We start from the raw sequence: 20,554 nt of genomic DNA on the forward strand, positions 1-20,554 counted from the left end.
TTACTGCATCGGGGATATTCATTACTACCCAGGCTACCTCATCATGTTCTGGGCCTCATCTGCTTCCCACCTGCGATCATCAAATGATGCTTCCTTTGTAGTCAAAACCTTTTTAAGACACATCAAAGAGCTAGACCATCGCTGTGGTTTCACAGCAACTATCTGTTAGATTCCTCAGGTGATGTCAGAGCAGGCACACTAATTAGCTGTGGTCCTACGGAGGACCTGTTGTCTCAGCTCCAGAAACTGCTACTGCAGATGCTTGAGAAATCAACTGCTAGCAAGGTGAAAATAAAGCCTGCAACTGCTGCTACTCTTTGAAGAGAGAATGATGAAGGCTGTGTAGTACAGCAGTAGGCATTCAAGGAAAGGCAGGAGAAACTGCTCACTTGTGATTCCAAGGAAGAGTGACAAGAATAGAGCAAGCCAGATCTTTTTTGCTTCCCTTCTCCAGAATAATAACTTCAGTAAGAAGCTTTGGTCTTTACTGAGTAAAGAAGTTTCACCCTTATCAGACTTCATACTTCTCAATGTGGACTTCCAGAAAGTTAATAAAGGACTGAAAAAGCCACGATAATCTTAAATGCATCACATGAATCACATCTGTATATCCTTGGCTCCCATCTAGACATCCCAGAGGACTTTGCAATACATTTGCTTTGCAATTATTTGGCTGGTTTGGTATTTAACATAAAGCAGCCCATCCTGCAAACCATTTACTGTTGGCAGGGAATGTATTCATGTAGGAATATAAAGATCTAGATATCTGCCCAGGATTTCAAAGCTAGTCTGTCTAGAAGACCTTTCTAGGACAGACCAATTACAATGCTGAAAAGAAATTAAGGCAAGGCAATCACAGTTATAATACAAAGAATACTGTCTAAAGGTCGTAAACTAAGAAGAGTTGGATCCACTTCCAAAAAAGAACATAAACAAATTAGAAACAACACAGTTTGCATTTTTATGTTATTACTTTTTTTTCCAGGAGAGATTCCTGTAAACAAGCAAAAGACAGGACTGCCAGAAGAGAAAGCACGCTCCTGAGCTCATCTACTACTTACAGGAATGGTGCAGCTGTCTGAATCCCGAGCTGCAAACTCCACATTGCCCAAGTGAAGGATGCCAGCAAGGATTCGAAAAATTCCCATCTGGTAGGAATCACTAATCCCTGAAAAAATGACGAATAAAATGTTTTGAGTGGAGAGAGAAGTAAAGAATCATGAGTCATGGCTGAAAAATTTTATGAAGAGGAGAAAAACTATATTAGTATGTGTGGGATTTTGTAAGAGAAATTGGTATTTGAACATGCTCCTTGGCTCCAATTCTATCAAAACCATCTTATTACAAGATGCAAAGTAGATCCAGAAAAATGAACTATTTAATTTGCTGTTTCAAAATGCTTTCTCAGAGACCTCCAACACTGTATGTTGGGTACCCAGCATTTATGTATGTTTATATTTGTTCTTCTGCACTAGATATGTGATATGTGACTGCACTGCAATTTAGTATCACCTAAAGACAATAAAAATATCTCAATCCCTGAATTTTTTTAAACAGAATCAAATACCAAGAAAACACCCAGGCAACATGGAAAACATTTGCTGGTGTATCACATTTGGGATATGATTATATTTACTAGTTACCTAGCAAAGTGCAGGCTTGTCTGGTGTTCACCATTTCCTTAGCATCATCAATGCCATCAATCACAGGGCTTCCACCTTGCTTTGTGTAATGAAAGTAATTTGCATTCCCTGTAAGACAAAAACCAACTCTTTTACAAACACCGGTGCAGAAACTCATGGCACATCTGTAAAGCTGTGTAAAAATTAAGTTGCTCTTGACAAATGATTGAAACCTCATTTGAAATATCTCAGTATATTTTTTGTTTCTGGTTCTTAGCATCCACTTCATCTGGAGAACATTTCTTTCCTAGATTTAACAGTGCAAGTGAGTATTTTTAAGCTACACATTTCCTATGACAGGCCTTCAAGCATACCCTTTACCTAACATGGGTTCACACTTCCACACCTGTGGAATAGTAATTTTGCAAACAATTATTCCAACCAGCTCAGAGGTAGGTACAGAATTGACAGCAGCAGCACTTTGGAGTTATTTGGCAGGTATTATTATGCTATTATTGCATGAGGATGTTTTAAAAAATCTGTTTTGTCCCTGTTACCTTCTCATCTCTCTTTTATAGCCTAGTTAAGTCTATGAGTATCTGTGATCCATTCTGGCTGAGAACTGGAGAACTGATGGCTTCATATCATTTGGGAAGAGCGATGGGCTTCACTGCGAGAAGTAGTTCTTGGATATTATATACATTTCTACAGTTTTTGTAGCCACACTTTCAGCTGCAGTAAGATTCTCTTTCTTCTGATCTACTAATGTTTCAAGAAAACTGAAAGAGGAGTCTGCACCATGGCTTCTTTAGCTATAATGACATCAGTTCCTCTTTCCCTGTGTCAGTAGGTGTGAATCCTAAATGTGCTAGGATGGTGTAGAAGATTAGAGCAACACTCAAAAAGCAGAAGGATATTTCAGAAATCACCACTGACATATTGTGCAGCCTTCCCACTACACAGCTAACTTTGAAAAACTTTTTTATTCGAAAAATGCCAGCAGATTTGTGAGCACTGGATGAACAGGAATGGTAAAATAACTGTTGGCAACAGCGCAAGTCACACAGTGTGCAGATACAAAATACTCTGTAAGCTTTTCAGGTGTTTGTACCAAAATGAAAAAATTCTCCAGCTGCTCTGTGGAGACATAGGAGAAAGGTTTTAGAGGACAAAGAGAAGGGAATGTCACCCTTCCAAGTGGAAAAATACTCTGAAATCCGGACGCAGTAAGTCTGCATGATTACAAACAGTGCATTAGAGTATGCTGAAGAAACAAATCTGTTACTTTCATTTTACCTTTAAAACAAAACAAAACAAAACCAACAAAATATGAGATGTGCCATTTTAATTATTTTCAACATATCTAGGGCTCAGAAAAGCTCAGAGATACTGCCTTGCATGTACATTTGCACAATACAAAATTGTGAATTTCATACCTAATCGTAGAGTTTTAAATTCAGGTAATGCTGCAGAGGCACAGAGTTGGTAAAAGATGTGGTAATTTCTCTCCTCTTCTGCCTTTAAAAGAAAGAGATTGATTATATTTCACAAAAAACAATCAGACAAAATACCCTAGGTTTAATACATTCTCCTGCACTACATTAAAAGCATGGAAGTCACAAGGAAAAAGGAATCTATCTCATCCTCTGTCATTTCCTTCTTTATTAATATAATCCATTTTCAACAGCAAGAAGCATGCAGACATTTTCACGTTTAAGAAAAATGCATGATTTCACTTTTCAGAATTGTAGATTACTATTAAATATAGATCAGGATTCTATGTGTGAGCAAAATGATCATACTTAAAGGCTTTTCATTTTCCAAAAATAACTAATACCATTTGCTTCAGCATTTATAGTAAGCTGGTGAAGAGAGAATCTTTCCTGCCAAGGCAAAGCCGGAATTTTAAAATGGAAGACAAACACAGCTCAGAAGGTTATGACTCATGAATAACACCATAATTCTGAATGTAAGGGCACTAAACTTTGTAAATTCAAATTAAAAAATAAACTAGAAAAACACTCTGCTTTTGCTATATTATGTGCAACAAATTCATCTTATATTTGAAACGGCAGTACTTCATGTAACACCCTTACACAGTACAAACTGTGATAATTTGCTCTATATCTTTAGGCAGCCAGTCAAGAGTAAGTCAATTTTCACTAAGCTCTAGCTAGACTGGTAAGCAAATATAGAGAGGATACGATGAGAGATAAAGAGAGATGAAATTACATATTCTCCAAAGTATGATTTCTAATCATTGTGATAGCAGTGGGTTTTAACAAGAGATCTAAAGTGAGATAAGATGGCAGCTTTACAAACCACAGCCGAGAGCTCTTCTTGAGCATGGGTGTTCCTGTTAGGTTTTGAAGTCCAATTTTATAACACTATGGTAAGCACAAACCAATACCTCGTAGTGCACTGAAAGTATTCCTAAAATGCACATCTTTTTAAATACGCATGCTACTACTGTGGATAATTCATATATTAAAGAGCTACTTGGCTTTCCTTCTCTCTTCCCTCTCCACATGTAGTACAGTGAAAATACATTACAACCATTCCTTACAAGAAACACCTGATATCAGCAAGCAATGGTTTTTTTAGCATAGTCATAACATATATACATATAGATAATAACTTTGCATCAGTATTACCTGAAATACCACTCTTGATTTCTCCAAGAGATAAGTTCTCATATTAGCACCAATGATTCGATACCTCTTGTCAAAACCAATTTCAATGTATTTCCCAAAGCGACTGCTGTTGTCATTCCTGGTTGTTTTGGCATTTCCAATAGACTGAAAAGAGGAAATTTTGTAAAGGCAAAACAGCTTTTAGAAATGATTGTATCTATCTGACCCTGGCTCACAAATGCATAAAACACTTGTTTGTTCAGTTTTCAAAACAATCAAGAATTTAACAAAGGACAACTTCTGCCTGGTCAGCAAGTTACATCCAAATATTGTCATTTCATTGACGTGAGATCTGGAGCTGATCTTCTTGTAATGATTTCTCTTCCACAGAGTAACTTTCCAGCTAAGTATCATTAAGTGCTCCCTGAAGTCTTTTAGAAGGAATTAAAGATTCTAACAGAACACTTACATATATGTTGGTTTCTTCTAAGGGTTTAATAAAACCATGCCCATTACTTCACATTGTATATATTCACATACACATGTATAAAGACACATGTAGAGTACTTGCAACCTCTGTGCATCTATGTATCACAAAGCCATAAGCCAGCAAACAGCCACTGTACCCTGTTGGGCTAACACTTCTACTATTTTACAACCAACCACACTCCAAAACTTCTTCCACAAATGTGCTGTATAGAATATTTACTGTGTGCCTAAACATAATCTAGAAGTTAAAATGTACAGACCTATGTAATTACTCTGAAATTAAATTCTTGCCACAGCAGCTTGGTTATAGATTCAGGGATAGTCTTCAACACTGCCATGGCAGCAAAGCCATTTCAGTGCACCTCTGACTTGCAGCACCTCATCAGTGTTAGGATTCACACTACTGCTGGTACCAGACTGGAAATACCACAACTTTGGGACATGCAAATTACAATACACTGAATTTCAAAGGAAAGCAGTTTCTCTTCTAAACGAAATCATAGTAAAGTCATCACGTAGCAATCCACTTTCAAAAATGCTAAAGGTATCTCTGCAGCAAAAGGAATTGAATGTGGGCAAACTCAGTTAGTTACACTGTCTGTATCCATATGCCACCATGTGCATGCTAACCAGTAACTTAGAAGCACACTTAAATAAAAAGAGGCAGAGCTGTATCTGTGTTGTCGTTCTCTGATTCATGTAGCCATCTATAGGAACTCTGCACTGGAATAAATTTTGAGAAAAGCAAATGAGAACCAATAGCCACACTGAGCTCAGTATTCCAAATCTGTAGGCAGAACAGCAGTGAATCTGTAAGCACTAGCAGCTATAGCACTGGAAGCTGGGATTAGACTGAGAAACCCCATTAGTGCAGCAGCAGCGTGCCTGTCCAAGCAGATGTCAAAGTGGTTATCAGACGAATGGTTGCCATAAAGAACAAATTGCATCTCTGCAGTTCTAAGAAATACTGAACGCATTCAAACTGAAGACATTCAAACTTCATTCCTATATTTTAAGCTCATTGCCTCTGTGATATATTTTGTTGCTGTAGGTAGCACTGTAACATTACAATATCTTCAGAAACCAATTACTACTTTGAAATGGCCTGTCCCAAAGTCCTAAGCTGTACACATACAAACAGTAAAGAAAGCCTTTGGTGTTACAAAGACTGCTGACCACAGTACACAGTAAGCTGTACAATTTGCATAGCCACACAGGGTACCAAATAATGAGCAGAGGGTACTTACAGAAGGATTTGTTTCAAGACTTGACTTGCAGTTGGCAGAATGTTTATAGCCATTAACTAGAAAACTAATTACTCTAATAGTTGCTAGTAATGTCAGTGTATAATGGTCATTTGATATTAGATATTCAGTGGGCAAATTCTGACACTAATAGTAGTTTTGACATAGAAATTTAAAAATAAAATTACCTTCTGCTCAACTTTGCAAATTTGAAGTTCAGCACTTCTAAGCTGAATTCTTCCTAACCTACATAGTTTAATTTTTGTTTCTGCTGATTTATCAGCTGAAAAGTTCAGAACATTAATTTTGCTATGCTAGGTTCTGTGTACAACTTTACATTTCATAACACCCACTTAAAGCCTATTTAAAGTTCAAGTGTTAGAAGTTAAAGGGTAACTTTCACCCAATTACAAAAACTTTTAAAGTAATTCTAACTCCAGATCTATGCAGGTTCATGAAGTTGTTATCCCTATAAAATAAAATAACAGCACCATCACACCTTAACATAGCCAAGGATGACACGATGCTTACTGTCACAGCTGCAGCAGTGAAAGTAGTACTTTGGGGTTAGTTCACTCATGCAAAACTGCCACTGCTTCCAAGGACCCAAGCTGCCTCTGCTGGGTAGGAGCAGCTCAAGGCAAGGCTCAGCAGTCCTGGCTTCTTGCCATCACTGGGCACATTGGTTACTCGACAGCAGAGCCCATTGCTGATCAATATACCCCGCAAACAGTTTCAAAACAGCACACAGCACCACAAACCAGGCACAATTACCTTGTGACAGAACACACACAATTGTGATGGGGCAGCTATAGTCTGAGTATCATGAACTCCTCATGCCAGGAGGAAAGAAGAAATAAAAGAGTTCATTTTTTAAAATACCTGAGGAAAAAAACAATGGCAGCATCTTGCATTTCACATCTCACTTTGTGCTCTCCATTTGCTCACGTCTGTCCATTCATACTACTTCACTGAGATGCTAAACATCTACCAAGACATCCATCATTCCTACGCCAATGGCTTTGGAACCTAACTACAATAACATGGAGATTACTATACAAATGAAACATTGTAGTCTGAGCTAATTATTTCCAAATTATGTTTTCTGCCATTTTTCCTCTCCAAAACTGTGCGCATCTCATGTAACTTTACTTTCTCATCTATCTTCCCTGTTGAAATTTCGCTAAAATTGACTATTTGCTTTATTCAATTACTCTCTTCCCCTCAACACATAATCAACCTTTCTTCAACGTGTTCTACAGGTAAGACAAGAAATTTCCATCCATTTTGGAATTGTACATGCAAAAACAGCCCCCTGCACTTGCACTGGGCCGGCAGCCTGGAAACTACGGTGGTTACAGAGTTGAAGAGATTTATAGCAGTATTAATATAAAAATTACTTTGTTATGTGAAATACATTAACAGTAATATAACATTACCTCATGTCTTCTCTCAACCTTTCATAAATATTACACAACATAATAACTACAGCACTTCCTGGTAAATGGCTTAAAAATGAAATTTTAAAACATATTCAGTCCAGCTTTTTTTTATCCCTGTAAAAGTAACAATCAATCTCTGTACTGAATGCTTATGTTAGTCTCAGAATAATTACTGCAGCAGAAGGGTAGCTTGCTTACCTCCATTATGGGGTTTGAAGCCAAGACTTTCTCCTCAACATTGGCTTCACTGGCAGATCCACTGACCGTGGCGAAGTACCTCATGGCATACTTGGCAGAAACTGTCTTTCCTGCCCCAGACTCTCCACTCACAATGATTGACTGATTTCGCTCATCTCTGAAACACAAAGACATGCTGATTACCAGCTATTCCCTCAAGGACACGTGTGTTTTGTGCCCCCAACTTGGCAACAACCCTTCCACCACAAATATTAGCAATACAGCAAGAATGTAGAAGCACGTAGCAGAGGAAGGCTGTTAGTGCTCAAGCTGCCTGAATGGCTAACTGGACTGCTGGTGACCAGGATGCTCAGAGGACTGGTGTTGCCACTACAGTTTAAACAGCCATCAGAGCTTCTCTACAAATCCTGACTACAGTGAATCACCTGTTACTACTTTAACACTACGTACTTTTGCAGCTACTTCTACCCAGAGTGTGTGGTAAAGCACCACCAAATTATCAGTGCTCGTTTGTGAGGATCATTGATGCCATCTTACAGACAGAGAAATCAACGGCAGAGTCAGCAACAGAAACCTTTCATCCTTTCAATCTAATCACCAGCTTTTCCAAGAATTGTTCTGAATTTGAAAAATTCAAGCAGGACTTGATGCAAGTAGCAGCTCTGGAGCAGAGGATCCCTTTGTTGTGGAGTCATCTCATTAACTTTTTTTTTAAATCACCACTTTCTAACTAAAGCAATTTCCTCTCATCTGACAGAGGCCTCAATCCATAAACTCCAACTGTATGACTGAAAAACAGATAAAGAATCACTATGAGAGATTAGCATTTTTATAGTTTGACTCTTTTTAAAATAAAAACCGTAGAGGATATTTAACAAAACTTACATGTCATAATTTTTAATGAGTAATAATTTTTAATTCAAAATACTTCTATGAGTTGGGTGAGTGTAACTATCTTACTACTGGAAAATGGAGAAAGAAGGAACAAAATTTTACCCCAAAGATTTAGAGAGCTGGGAGGGACCAGAACTAAAGAGTGTAGGCAAAACACAGACAGCACTGTAAACGTATAAGCAGTCTGCACAGCCTCTAAACGCCTGAGTAAGCACTGAAGCCCTCAGTAAATGCTATGCAGTGAAGAAACACGCAAGAAAAATCTATTTGTGCTTTCTGTAGCCTCAAGGTCTTCCAGGTGGTGTTGGGTTCTGCTCTGACATCTTCAAAACAAGGTGCTGCTGAAACTATGAAGCTCAATTACAGATCACATGGTTACTCTCAAGCTGTTACGCCTCTTCAAAAACATCCCCAAGCACCCAGATAAGAGCACAACTCCAGTACCAACTTCATGCTTCAGAAGTACTACAGAGTAGCAGGCTAAAGGCAGCTCCTGGTTATATCTGGCATCTGTGGGAGAGCCAAGGTGTGATTCATCTAACCAAAGGAAGTCATCAGTTAAAGCAGGTTTTTTGGTAAGAGGAAATGGTTGGGTGCTGCTTTAAATCGAATATGAAAGTGTTAAGGAGATCAAAGCAACCTAATTTTATGTTTTAAACTTCCATTTAACACATGATAGGTGCGAATGACTACAGCACAGTTCACACATTAGCATACATCAAACTGCCAGTCTTGGTGGGAGAAGTTGGGTAACTACCGAGCTTAATTCCAGGCTGCAGATAGCCCAGGTCAGGCATGCAGCACTGCCAGAGATGGGGAAGTCAGAACACCTGTCTGGTGAGACAGCTCCTTCAGAAAGGCCACCAAGCCTGCTGCATGCACCTGAGTGAGGTCTGTGTTGGTGGGGCAGCTAGCAGCAGGGATGAAGATTTCCATTAGGGAAAGGAGCAAGAAAAGCTCTGCCTCTTCTTCACTCCCTGAGCGCAGCTAAGGTAGAAGCACACAGCCATGCTCTGCACATCCAGACCCAGCATGACTCACGCTGAAGAGCACATCCAAAAAGAGCCTCAGAACATGGGAGAAGTCCAGCCAAAGACATGGCATTTAAGCTTAAATGTGGCAAAGGACCATTAACAATTTTCTGCTCACACAGACAGTCCCTGCAATGAGTCAAACGCAGAATAATTTCTTCACAGGACTGGTAGTTTTTCTTTTTCTAGTGCTCTTTGATGCAGAAAAAAAACCAAACCAGCATACCACTGTAAAATCAGAAACTTCTGTTACAATTTCAGGATCTAACTAACACAGGAGATCAGCAATGACATAAGAAGCTTTTAATTTGTGGATCAGCTCTGTTTCACATATTAAATATCATTAAATATACGAAGACTTGTGAAGCTATGAAATGGATCCTCTGATGCTTGCAGATATTTATAACCTAGTTCCCAAAGTAAAGAATGCTTTCACAAAACAAAGTAATGAAACCTCAGTTCTGCAGACTTCTAACAAAACTGTCAACAAAAAGACACTCTGCTGCCAAGGGAGGAACATCAAAATATGTCTGGTTCTAATTGTCACATCCCTTAAGGATCTGTTCCAATAGCTGAGGAATCCTACATCAGTTCCATCCACTGCTCCAGTTGCAAGACCTAAAGGCATACACAGTGCAAGTGGTAGGATTGGATATACACAGCTTATTATCATTATTCTAGAAACACTTTCCAAAATCATCTGGTGATTTTACACAAAAATCTTCTGGAACAATTCTGAAATAGGATCCTCACGTTAAGGGTACTAAGCAGGAAACTGGTAATATCACATTAACGTTTTATCCAAGCAAGTCATGGTAACTGTTCCATCTTTCTGTTTACCAAGACAAACTGATGCATCACTACTCATGTACAGAAAAAAGGCTTCATTTTCAAGCACAAATCCACACCTCTGCCTCATCTTGCAGCCTTTCCAAAGCTACCAGTACCAAATTGTCAGTCACTGCTCCAGCTCTCTTCATCCAACAGCTAATTCCAAAGTAGACATCTGCTGCCCAGCCTAGTGAGTATTAAAATCTGCCTCAACATTGCCCTGAGGCCCTTGTTATTTCAATCCATCCAAATACTGAAATAACAGAACCAATGTGCATTGCTTCTTTCTTTGCACAACAGCCATTACACTTTTTAAAGAAGGTGGGAAAATTAGCAGAAATCAAACAGAATTAGTTAAAAGTAAGCCAGAGGTCAGATCATCCAGCACATATGTGTGAGCGTGCAGTTTTGGTCTGGTGTGTGGGCATTCAGGAACAGCAGGAAAGCAAGTGTCAGAGGACTACAGGAGGGCCTCCCATGTTTGCAAAGACAATAAAGAAAAACGAAGTTGAAGCAATTGCTCTGTAAGAACACTGTTGCTGATTAGCCTGGAGTTTCCCCTCTCCACATCTCAGGACATGAAGGTTTGTTCTTCTCCGTGGCACACGTGTGTTCTTATAACAGAGGAACCATTATTATGTTCAGGTAATACATACACGCACCGTTTTATAAACTGGCCTAGAGAAGATGTAGCAGCAGCTTCCTGGCACATGGAGCCATCTAGTCTGCAATGAATACTCTGTTTGCAGAAGCTATGGCAGTCAAGAGAAACAAAGGCCTCTCTCTTCCTGTTTGCAGCCAGAGCTCCATGCATGCTCAGACTGCTCTTGTCCTCACAAGTACATTAGTCCATTGTTTAGATTTAACACACTGGAGTTCCTCTAGCACATTATTCTTTCTGCTTTTTGGCAAAATGCCTACCACCACTCCTGACATGTGGAGAAGTGCAAGGACAGTGCCACATAGCATCCACAACACATGCAGCAAGGTGAGATGCTACTACCACAGCCCCGGAAAATGCCTGGCACATGGCTGCCCTACCACGGGCAGCTGGACACTTTGGCACCAGGGAAGGAAGGAGGGGTAGGCCTCCCCAGCAGCCACAGCAGCTCTGCAGAGAGGGCTTCATATCATTAAACCTTAAGGAAACAAAATGCCATGCATTTTGGAGGGAAAATACCAGCTAACATAGAACTGAAATGTATTGGACAGTGCATAAAGTGATGGGAGAGTATATGCCAGTTTGGTGCAAATGATGGTCAGTCTAATATATAACCTCTGCTTAGGCTACGTGAAATTTTCATTCCATATTAAAACAAACCAACAAAAACTAAAAGAGAAAATACAAAAAACATTTGAGTTCTTCAGAGACAGAAATGACAATTTTGCAGCTAAATCACTAGTTCCTCAACCTCTGACCTGGCATTCTGAGCACTTAGCACATCACCAGTCAGAAAAGAAGCTACAGTTAAAACTTTCAGCCAATAAAACATGCAAGCAGGGCAATAATGTGTGACACCACTCGCTGTCTGATGACACAACCTAGTATCTGCACAATACTTCTTCATCTTCCTGATGCTTCCTCTCAATGAGGAAATGAGGAAAAACAAGCCAGAAGATGAGAAACTGTAAGAGTCCTTTTTCACCCAAAGGTGGATGATGATCACATCCTGTGATGCAGAACTTTGCTACAGTGATATGATGCTATGCTGAACTATTGGCAGGTATTTAATCACAGCAGACTGGAACAGATTGATAGTGACTAATTTACCATTCATGGAAACATGAAGCATTATGTTCAGGCATCGGTTTTTGCCATTTCTCAGCAGAGCACAAAAATAAGATAACCACCAAAAAAACCCACAAAAACTCAGGGTTTAAGATGATAGACCTGGTCATCTCACAAACAAAAGGAAAGTGTTGAGATTGCTTCCAGTAACAGGGCACTTCATTCAGAAATCTTACAAGTCTCCTTCACTCAGGACTATCCTTAAAAAACCACTAATAATAACAGCTGTCAAATAGAAGAGTGACACATTGTGGAATAAAAAACTAATAATGAAAAGAGTGTTATCTATCACAAAAATGATGCCTAATTTTGAAAGGCAATATTCAGACACTGTAGCCAAGCTATACACAGCTCCATCCTGTGACAAAGAATGGTGACAGAATGAGCAATATATGTCACTCACAAATTTTTCATCATCATAACTCTGGGAAAAGACAAAGATCTGTGCGTCGGCTGGTTAATTTTAAAGACAGTTTTGCTCTCCCACAAAGTTCTGTTGACAGGCAGTATGTTTATGTGGAATCTCACTGTCCAAACTCCCGAACAGAATAGATAAAGACTTACCTCACTCCTGCAAGCTTGAGATCACAACCTACATTCCAGCAGGTTGATTTTTTTGTGCTTTGAAAAAGCACTGCAAAATTCAAAACTGAAGATAGCTTCAGCTAAAAGGGGTTTCAGCACTGGAATAAAGAGTGCTGCAAAGTGACTTGAAATACCTTACTTGCAAAGGAGGTTTTTGTAGAATACTAATGAAATAACAGTGCAGAAGAAACCAAAAAGCGGTTTGAAAAAAACATTCTTTCAAGACATGAAAAAATGTTTGTTGGAGATGCACATACACCTTAAATCAATACATTTAATAGCATTGACTACCCTTAACTTTAAATTGTGTATCACAGAAATAAGGGAGAGGCTTTTAAAAGGGCTCAGAAAGGAAGAAATTCTACCGAGTCGCAGCTGTCAGCGTCAGTGGAAACAAGAGCAACACTGCCATTGGGCTCCTCTACTGTGTACAAGGTGCTGCTACAATATTAATCATTGCTCTCATTATCCAAGGCAACTTCTAACAATTTCAGTTGACCAACGGAAAAACTGAGGCAAAAAAAAAAAAGGAAAAATAAGTGCAATAAAACAAACATTAAAGTTATTAAAGGCAGGGTTGCCAATTTTCAAACAATTTTAATACCTTAAGATCTCTGTACCTTCGAAAGCCGTTTCCCACAACAAACAAACAAACAGACTACATTACAGCCATTACTTCATAGCACACTGTCCAAACATCAGGGTAAGCAAGACACATAGACTGAAAAACCTCTACCAATCTCTGTTTGCCTTTTTCTTCTATACAATACCAAAAGAAAGTCCCTCTTGGAAACAGGAAAACTAAAACAGCTAAAAAACCATCAATACATATTTCAGATGGGATTAAAGAAGCTCAGAGCTACTCAGTTTCATCATCAAAGTACAACATTGTTTTTATGTTTTATTCCTTCCATGACTGATGCATAAGATGAATCACTTGATCTTGTCTTTTACTCTTGGGACTCTCAGGCAAATAATGTCAAATAGATGCATATAAGGAAACACAACATATAAACATCAGCTTGGGAAAAAAAACAACAACAGCTATACAGTATCATCGACATCAGCCTCAATATTCATATCAATCCATCCTTACCCAAGCCATCAACATCTCCAGCTGGCAAATGTACATCATCAACAGCTGATTTTAAAAGATTTTGACAGGAACTTCAAACACTTGTCTGTGGTGCATTACTTCAAAGCTGAGCTCTCAGTGCCATCTACCACAGACAAGATTGGCAAGAGAGATCAGACTGAGACCTTCATAGTTAAAACAGAAAGACCAAATAACAGAGTGATCTGATGAGAGCAGCATTAGGACTTACTGTACCTTTCACTCCAAATCACCTATGTCTGCTAGAAATGAGGACACTGACAAGGTGCTGTTTTTACAGAAGCTTCTTTTCAGCACGGTATGAGAGGAGATGGCCCGAAGGCAGACAGAGCTAAGAACTTAATTAAATCTACTGTTCTTAGGTTTTTTTGTGTGTGCGTGTCTGTGTGGAATAGATATTGGTTTATTGTTTTCCTTAAGAGTAACAAGCTGAGGTAATGGCTAAGGGCACCATTTCCATGTCATGTGACAGTTTCATTTTTTATTTAAATGAACGCTGCACAAACTGCTGCTCAAGGCCTTATCTTGCAATCTGTACACAGCCAGATCTCCTACTGCTTCAGCACAACACCAAGAACATAATGAATAGCTTGTATTTAATCCAACAGTGACAGTCTGGTCCACTTGATCTCACTGTTGTTTTTCTTCTGCAGTAATGGAGTAGATTGGTAAGCTTGAAATCACTTCAGATTTATCAAAACAGTGAACTCTGATCAAAGAAAGTTAGCAATTAACCTGATGCGAAGTTCCTGGGAAGGAACCAGTGACTCAGGGAACATTTGAGGCAGATTCTGTTCTAAGCACGCACATGTAATTACCACTAACATCAACGTGAGTCGTGTCCATCAAAGACAGAAAAGGAACTTGAATTTGCTTTCTGAGTGACACATCATCCTACAGCTGAACTACAGCACCAGGAAAAACAACTCAGGAGAATAACTTTAAAAGTAATGACACTGATGAAAGGTCAGATAGGATTCACTCAGAAAGGCTGGCATGTCTGAAATCTAGCAGTTCTTCTATTAGCTACAGCTACTCCAAGAGCCACACGATTAAATAGGCACCAACATAAAATTAGCTTAAGTGAGACTTTTTACCTTGTTAAGCAGATTTTCAAACAGTGCTAGAATACATGTACATATATGCAGCTGACATGATTGCCTCCAGCAAAGCAACCTCGACACTAAATCAAGTAGGCATACATCTTTTGATATGAGAGCATGACTAAACAAATACATTTATTAAAGATCAATTTCTTCCCACAAGACAGCTATATGAAAACAAAAAAGAGCCCAGAAAGTTTTACCAACTAACTTTCTCATTGATAAGATTAAGTAAAACAACTTTATGCAACACACCAGGAACAGAACCATTATAGAAGTGCAAAATAACGTAACTGCTTCATTGATGTTCCCAAATAACTTCAAAGTGTCAGTGTTATCAGAACAGAGAAATACATCCAACATTCCACCCATTACAAACAGCTTCTTCCATCCTTGTTTGTGTTGGAATAATTACCAGCATGGAAGATTGCAAACTCCTTGTGAAATCCATCCACTTTCATCAGCTACTGGTGTAAAGTAAGAGTTCTCTGCAAGACGGAATGTTTTCCTACCTTCACAGAAAGCAACTTCAAGAACTTACTAAGAAATTTAGGAAGGAACTTCCCAGCCCCAGCAGGCTGAAGGGAGCACAGTTTTCAAAGGACCAGGCATTTTCCAACACCCAAAACACAGTGCAAAGTAGATGAAATGAACTTCTGGAAAAGAATAAAGCGTTGGGGTATGACCAGAGAAATAGAAGGACAAATCTGTGGTATAAGACACATTGTCTCTTACACAAGTTGTCTCATCTGAAGACTCACTAAGTACATCTCCCTCCAATAATCTAAATTACAGTGTTTCCTCAAACACCAGCAATGGCAAACCTGAAATCAAAATGTATCCATGTTTCCTAGAATGCCCAATTTTCTTCAGCATAAAGTGTGGCTTTGAAGAGAGAGATAAGGATATTGCTCCCACCATGCTGTTGGGCCTAACAAAAGTGTGTGCAGGTGAAAGACACAGTATACACCCATGCATTTCTCTACAGGAAGTTGTAGACAGAAATGTGGTAACCCTGGTCACATTGGCCTTTCAGGAGAGAAATGCAAACAAAGCTCAGAACAAGTTATTGCATCTCACAGCTCAGTATGCATAGCTGTGAATGCAAATAGCTTTGTCAGTGTCTGCAGTACGGGGCACAACGTCTAAAGCAACGTGAAACAGGCCAGCTGTACACATGTACGTGTAATGCCTGTATTTACTATGTGCCTTTCTTTGAATCCAAACATATAGCAAATTTCTAGGGTTTTCAGTGTGGTTCTGGTTAAGAGTGATAGCACAAATAGTACTTTAAAGTATAGTACAAAAAGATTTTAGGTACTTCTATGAGTACATAGCTCTACTGTATGCAACGTCCGAGACAAAGAGAGTTCCTCTATATGCACTTTGAGGCCCCTTCCAGCCTGCTTTCTCCTGCAGGTCCCAAGCACTTCACAGGTATGCTGTCTGCACCTGTGCCTGCATCATAGGAGCCTCAATTTGTACCAAGTTTGCTGCCTGGTCAACAACAGTTCAGCTCTGCGTGATGCTTCCACTGTTACAAGACAAAAACTGCTTTTTGCACTTATTCCAGTACAAAAGGCAGCTGTAAAACCCACGTGCTTTGGCAAGTTTACTACAGGTCCATGCAATACACTTAGCTTCACCTTTGCACAGGGTGTTGTGCGGCAGCAAAAGCCGTATATGCCGAGCAGTTCCTGCTCACCATGAAGGTCTCACACTCAGCCCAGGGTGCACAGTGTCTATCAGGAGTCACTGGAGAAGCTGGCCTCTCTACAAGCCCTGGATTTGCTTTTCCACCAGAACCATTCCATAAACAAACAAGAATTCATCCGGCAGTTTTCCAGCGCTCTCCAATGAACAGAGCCGCAGCTCTGGAGGTGCCAGGCTGGAGCCTGCCTGGGCATTTTGCCCTTCACTGACCTTCTGAACAAACTATTTTCATCACAACAACTTTTGTAGCCCTAAATAAGTTCTATTATCCCCCTGACTTCTGCACTAAGCTCTCTGGCTTGCTATATGGTTTTGCATTCCCACTTTCCAGTGCTTCCAAGAGCCCAAAGAAAGCTCATGCTCCCTGTGCTCAGCCTGCTGTACCCAGCTCCCTGCAAGGCCTCCTCCTTGGGGACAAGATCCCCCTGCACCCAGCCAACACTGACAAATGCCAGCCGAACTCGAGAAACCTTTTTCCCTCATTGTGAAATGGTTTCCTTCTTCCAGTGCTCTTCTGTATTTGGACATGGCTCCTGCTTCCTGCAGAGCCATGTCATCCCCACGTTCCCATTGGTGAAGCCTACAGACTGGTCTGTGTTGGCACATCCCAAAAGGCCTGACACAGATAATTGCATTTTCCACCCTTAGAAGGCTGCTGTGCGGGTTAACAAGCCAAATTCTGTATAACGCCCAGAACGTGCAAAGTGCTCTATCAGTGCAAGGGATTTTTTAGAGACTAAAGGGCTTTGAATGTGGCAACGTGATGAGAGGAAAAGGTTAAAAAAAAACCCAACTTATTATCAGTGCTATTCCCCAATAGGAACAGCAGCCACATTTCAGGCCTGTCCTACCTGCGTGCCCTGTACCCATTGGTTTGATTATCTGGATCTAAAATGCTCTGACTGGAAACATCCCAGTCCTTGCAGGAGCCATGCTGAACAATTCAGAGATGTTTTCAGCTGCACCTTGAGTCACAACAACTTGCAGTGATTAGTCAGTAAATCCATTCTTAGTAAAAGACTTAACTTTAATGAGCATTAAACATTAGTCCAGCAAAACCATGGTCTTTAGCCACCTTTCTCAACATATCTCTAGTTCAACTGTTTAATAAATGTAATGGTCTTTTTTCTTGACATCCTGTTCTGCCACTGGACAAAACGATCTGTGCACAGGACTGAGAGCTAGGAGCTCAGTGTTGGGAACCAGCCCTTAGTGACAGATGCATGGCACGTCTCTGCCTCAGCTTTTCTACTGTACAAGCAAAAACGACATACTGGCTTCAGAGACAGACAGGAAACACAGCTCTTGACTCTACAAACACCAAAAGGTGAAAAGATAATTAATTGATGGTAGCGTCTCTCAACACATACAAATGAAGAAAACTGAGGTCAGCACACGCTGTAAAATCATGACAGATTGCACACCAGAGGAGCACAAAGATGAGCCAGCACTATGGAAGTGATTTATCTAGGGATTAGTCAGAGGTCACTCCCATAATAGTTTACTAAAGCTCATCGCCTAGCTACCAGCAGGACACCTCACATGAACCCTAGCTTCCAGCTACGGCCATGATTAACCCTTCTGTTGCCTAAAAATAATCACTGCTCAGGTCTTGACATTACGTCTGCTTAAATATTGCATCTGTTGCCTTGTATTCAGTACCACAAAATGCCAGACCTGAAGTGCAAGGGTTAATTCCTTATTCCAAAATCATCAGTTTATACCAGAAAGGACAATTTCCCTTTTCATTCTAATTTTAACAGCAGAGCCCTAAAAGAACTAGGTAAGTATTTCATGTGGAAAAATAATGTGTCACAGCCATGTGTCAAAGCAGGCTGCTGTATGCCTGCATGGTGCCTACTAGGGAACACTCTCACTTTGTAACCACATGCAGATCTGTGATATGTTGTTCATCATCTCCCTACCCACTTCTGAAAGGGTGAATAGAGAATCCATTAATGAGATACTGGGAAGCAAAGCAGCAGCTGATCAAAGGTGCATTTTTATAACAGGACATCATCTTGAGATGGCTGCGATAATGGGAGGCTGTCAGTCAAGGTGCTTTTAAAACACCTACTCAACAGTTCACCAAGCTTCTTTCTTAACTAAAAGTGATATAAAAAAAACCTTCATGTAGCTGAGAGCCATCAGATGCATGCCACAAATCTACAAAACAGAGAGGCAACCTGCTTATTAAAGGTAATTTAACGAAGAAGATTCACACTAACATTGAATAAATCATTATGCTTTGTCCAAATAGAAAAAGCAAAATGCTGCAGACTGACAGTATTGCTTTCCATTCTAGCACTCACTGATCTCACCAGTACATAATGTCTGTTTGCAGACATTATCCCCAACTTGCACTCTAAGCAGACAACTTCACTTTATCTGTCATCAACCACAGTAAGAACAAACAAAATAGATCAATTAGGTACTGACGAAAATACACATTATCTTAATTATGTAATATGCCCTTACTACACAGAAGGGATCCCATGTAAGAGTGGTTTAGAACATCTTTCCCTAACAGTGTAAGGAAATGAATAATCTAAGTCTCATGTAGTTTCATGCAATTCTTAGCAGTTACAAGAGTGTAACCATAAACATTTCCTCTTATCATGAGCCATGGGTTTAAAACTGGAGGCTTCTACCAAACACTGAAAAGAAACTGAAAGAAGGGCACACGTGCTGATGGTTGATTCCTACCGAAGTTGTAATGCTTTCAAAAAAACAAAAATAAATTAGGAAACTTATCAGCTAATGCTATGCCTCAGTTTTCATAGTTATCAGCTGTGAGGAAATAATATTTTTTGTTAAAAAGTTAGAAATGCTGACTTATAGAAGTGGTATGCATTGTAGTTCAAAGAGTTCAACACACACAAATACTCACATGCAGATATTATGGTTTATATTTCAAAGGGGAAAAAAAAGTAAATGTTTCAGTAATATTTTACTTCCTTTTAACTTGCTAGTCTTCCTTAAAAGTTGTCCAAAACCTCTCTGAGCAAGCTATCCATGGAAGTCACAAAACATACATCCACAAACTGGCTACCTACAATCTAAGAAAGAATCTAAGAATAATGAATAGAAATTCAAATTCATAATGAATGAAATACAAGACATGCAGACAAAGGCAAGTCCCCAGTCTCATATAAAGTTATCAATAAAAAGACATACTTGGTCAAACCTTACAGATGAGTGAGCACTACTCATCATTTAGTGAGCCCTAAGGGGCCACCCTGCTACACTGCAGACTAACTGCCCAGAAACTTGGCTCTGCTGGAAAAAGGAAAAGAAATAGAAGTCCAAAATAAGAGCAGTCCTAAACAGTTATATACATTTTCCTGGGCTAAACTAATGATAATCAGTTATCTAACAGCCAACTGTGGGTAAAAAGCCATGCTGCTTTTAACTAATCATTCATATTTTTGCACTGTACATACTGAAGACACAATGCAAACACTTAGTTTATTATGACTAGCTTTCAGGGGTCATTTTGTTTAGCTAAAGATCTCAGAAATCACGCAGTATTACCAAATGCAAAGAAAGAATCTCTCAGTCACAGTAAGGGAAGCAATGCAGCTTGCAAGAACAAACTTTAAATCATTACATTATAAATAACAAGAATTGAAGAGTAAATATTCATGTGTTGAAGCGTTATGGATAGGAGTATCATGAGTAATTATTCCAGTCATCATTTAAACAGGGAATTAAGACAGATTAGAAGCAACAGCAAAATAAATCTCAGCAATATATGCATGAATGCAGATAATTGCCATAAACATAGCTACTACATGAATATTTAAAGTAATTATTAAATTGTTAGTGAAGGTCAGATACAACCTCGTTTTTGCTTTTACATGACC

The 20,554-nt window shown here is 39.4% G+C and overlaps 1 protein-coding gene across 1 annotated transcript in view; it reads right to left on the bottom strand.

Moving 5' to 3' along the window:
* The window catches only part of MYO5A (myosin VA), a gene marked incomplete at both ends in the record, with an annotated part of 91,006 nt that overhangs the window by 45,771 nt on the left and 24,681 nt on the right, over nt 1–20,554 (bottom strand). Inside the window, 5 exons of the mRNA XM_079541190.1 lie at nt 1,062–1,168; nt 1,644–1,751; nt 3,059–3,140; nt 4,277–4,420; nt 7,629–7,785. Coding sequence (XP_079397316.1) covers nt 1,062–1,168; nt 1,644–1,751; nt 3,059–3,140; nt 4,277–4,420; nt 7,629–7,785 — 598 coding nt within the window. The remainder of the gene's footprint in view (nt 1–1,061; nt 1,169–1,643; nt 1,752–3,058; nt 3,141–4,276; nt 4,421–7,628; nt 7,786–20,554) is intronic.

The sequence above is a fragment of the Tetrao urogallus genome (assembly GCF_951394365.1).
Source record: "Tetrao urogallus genome assembly, chromosome: 11".
NCBI lineage: Eukaryota > Metazoa > Chordata > Aves > Galliformes > Phasianidae > Tetrao > Tetrao urogallus.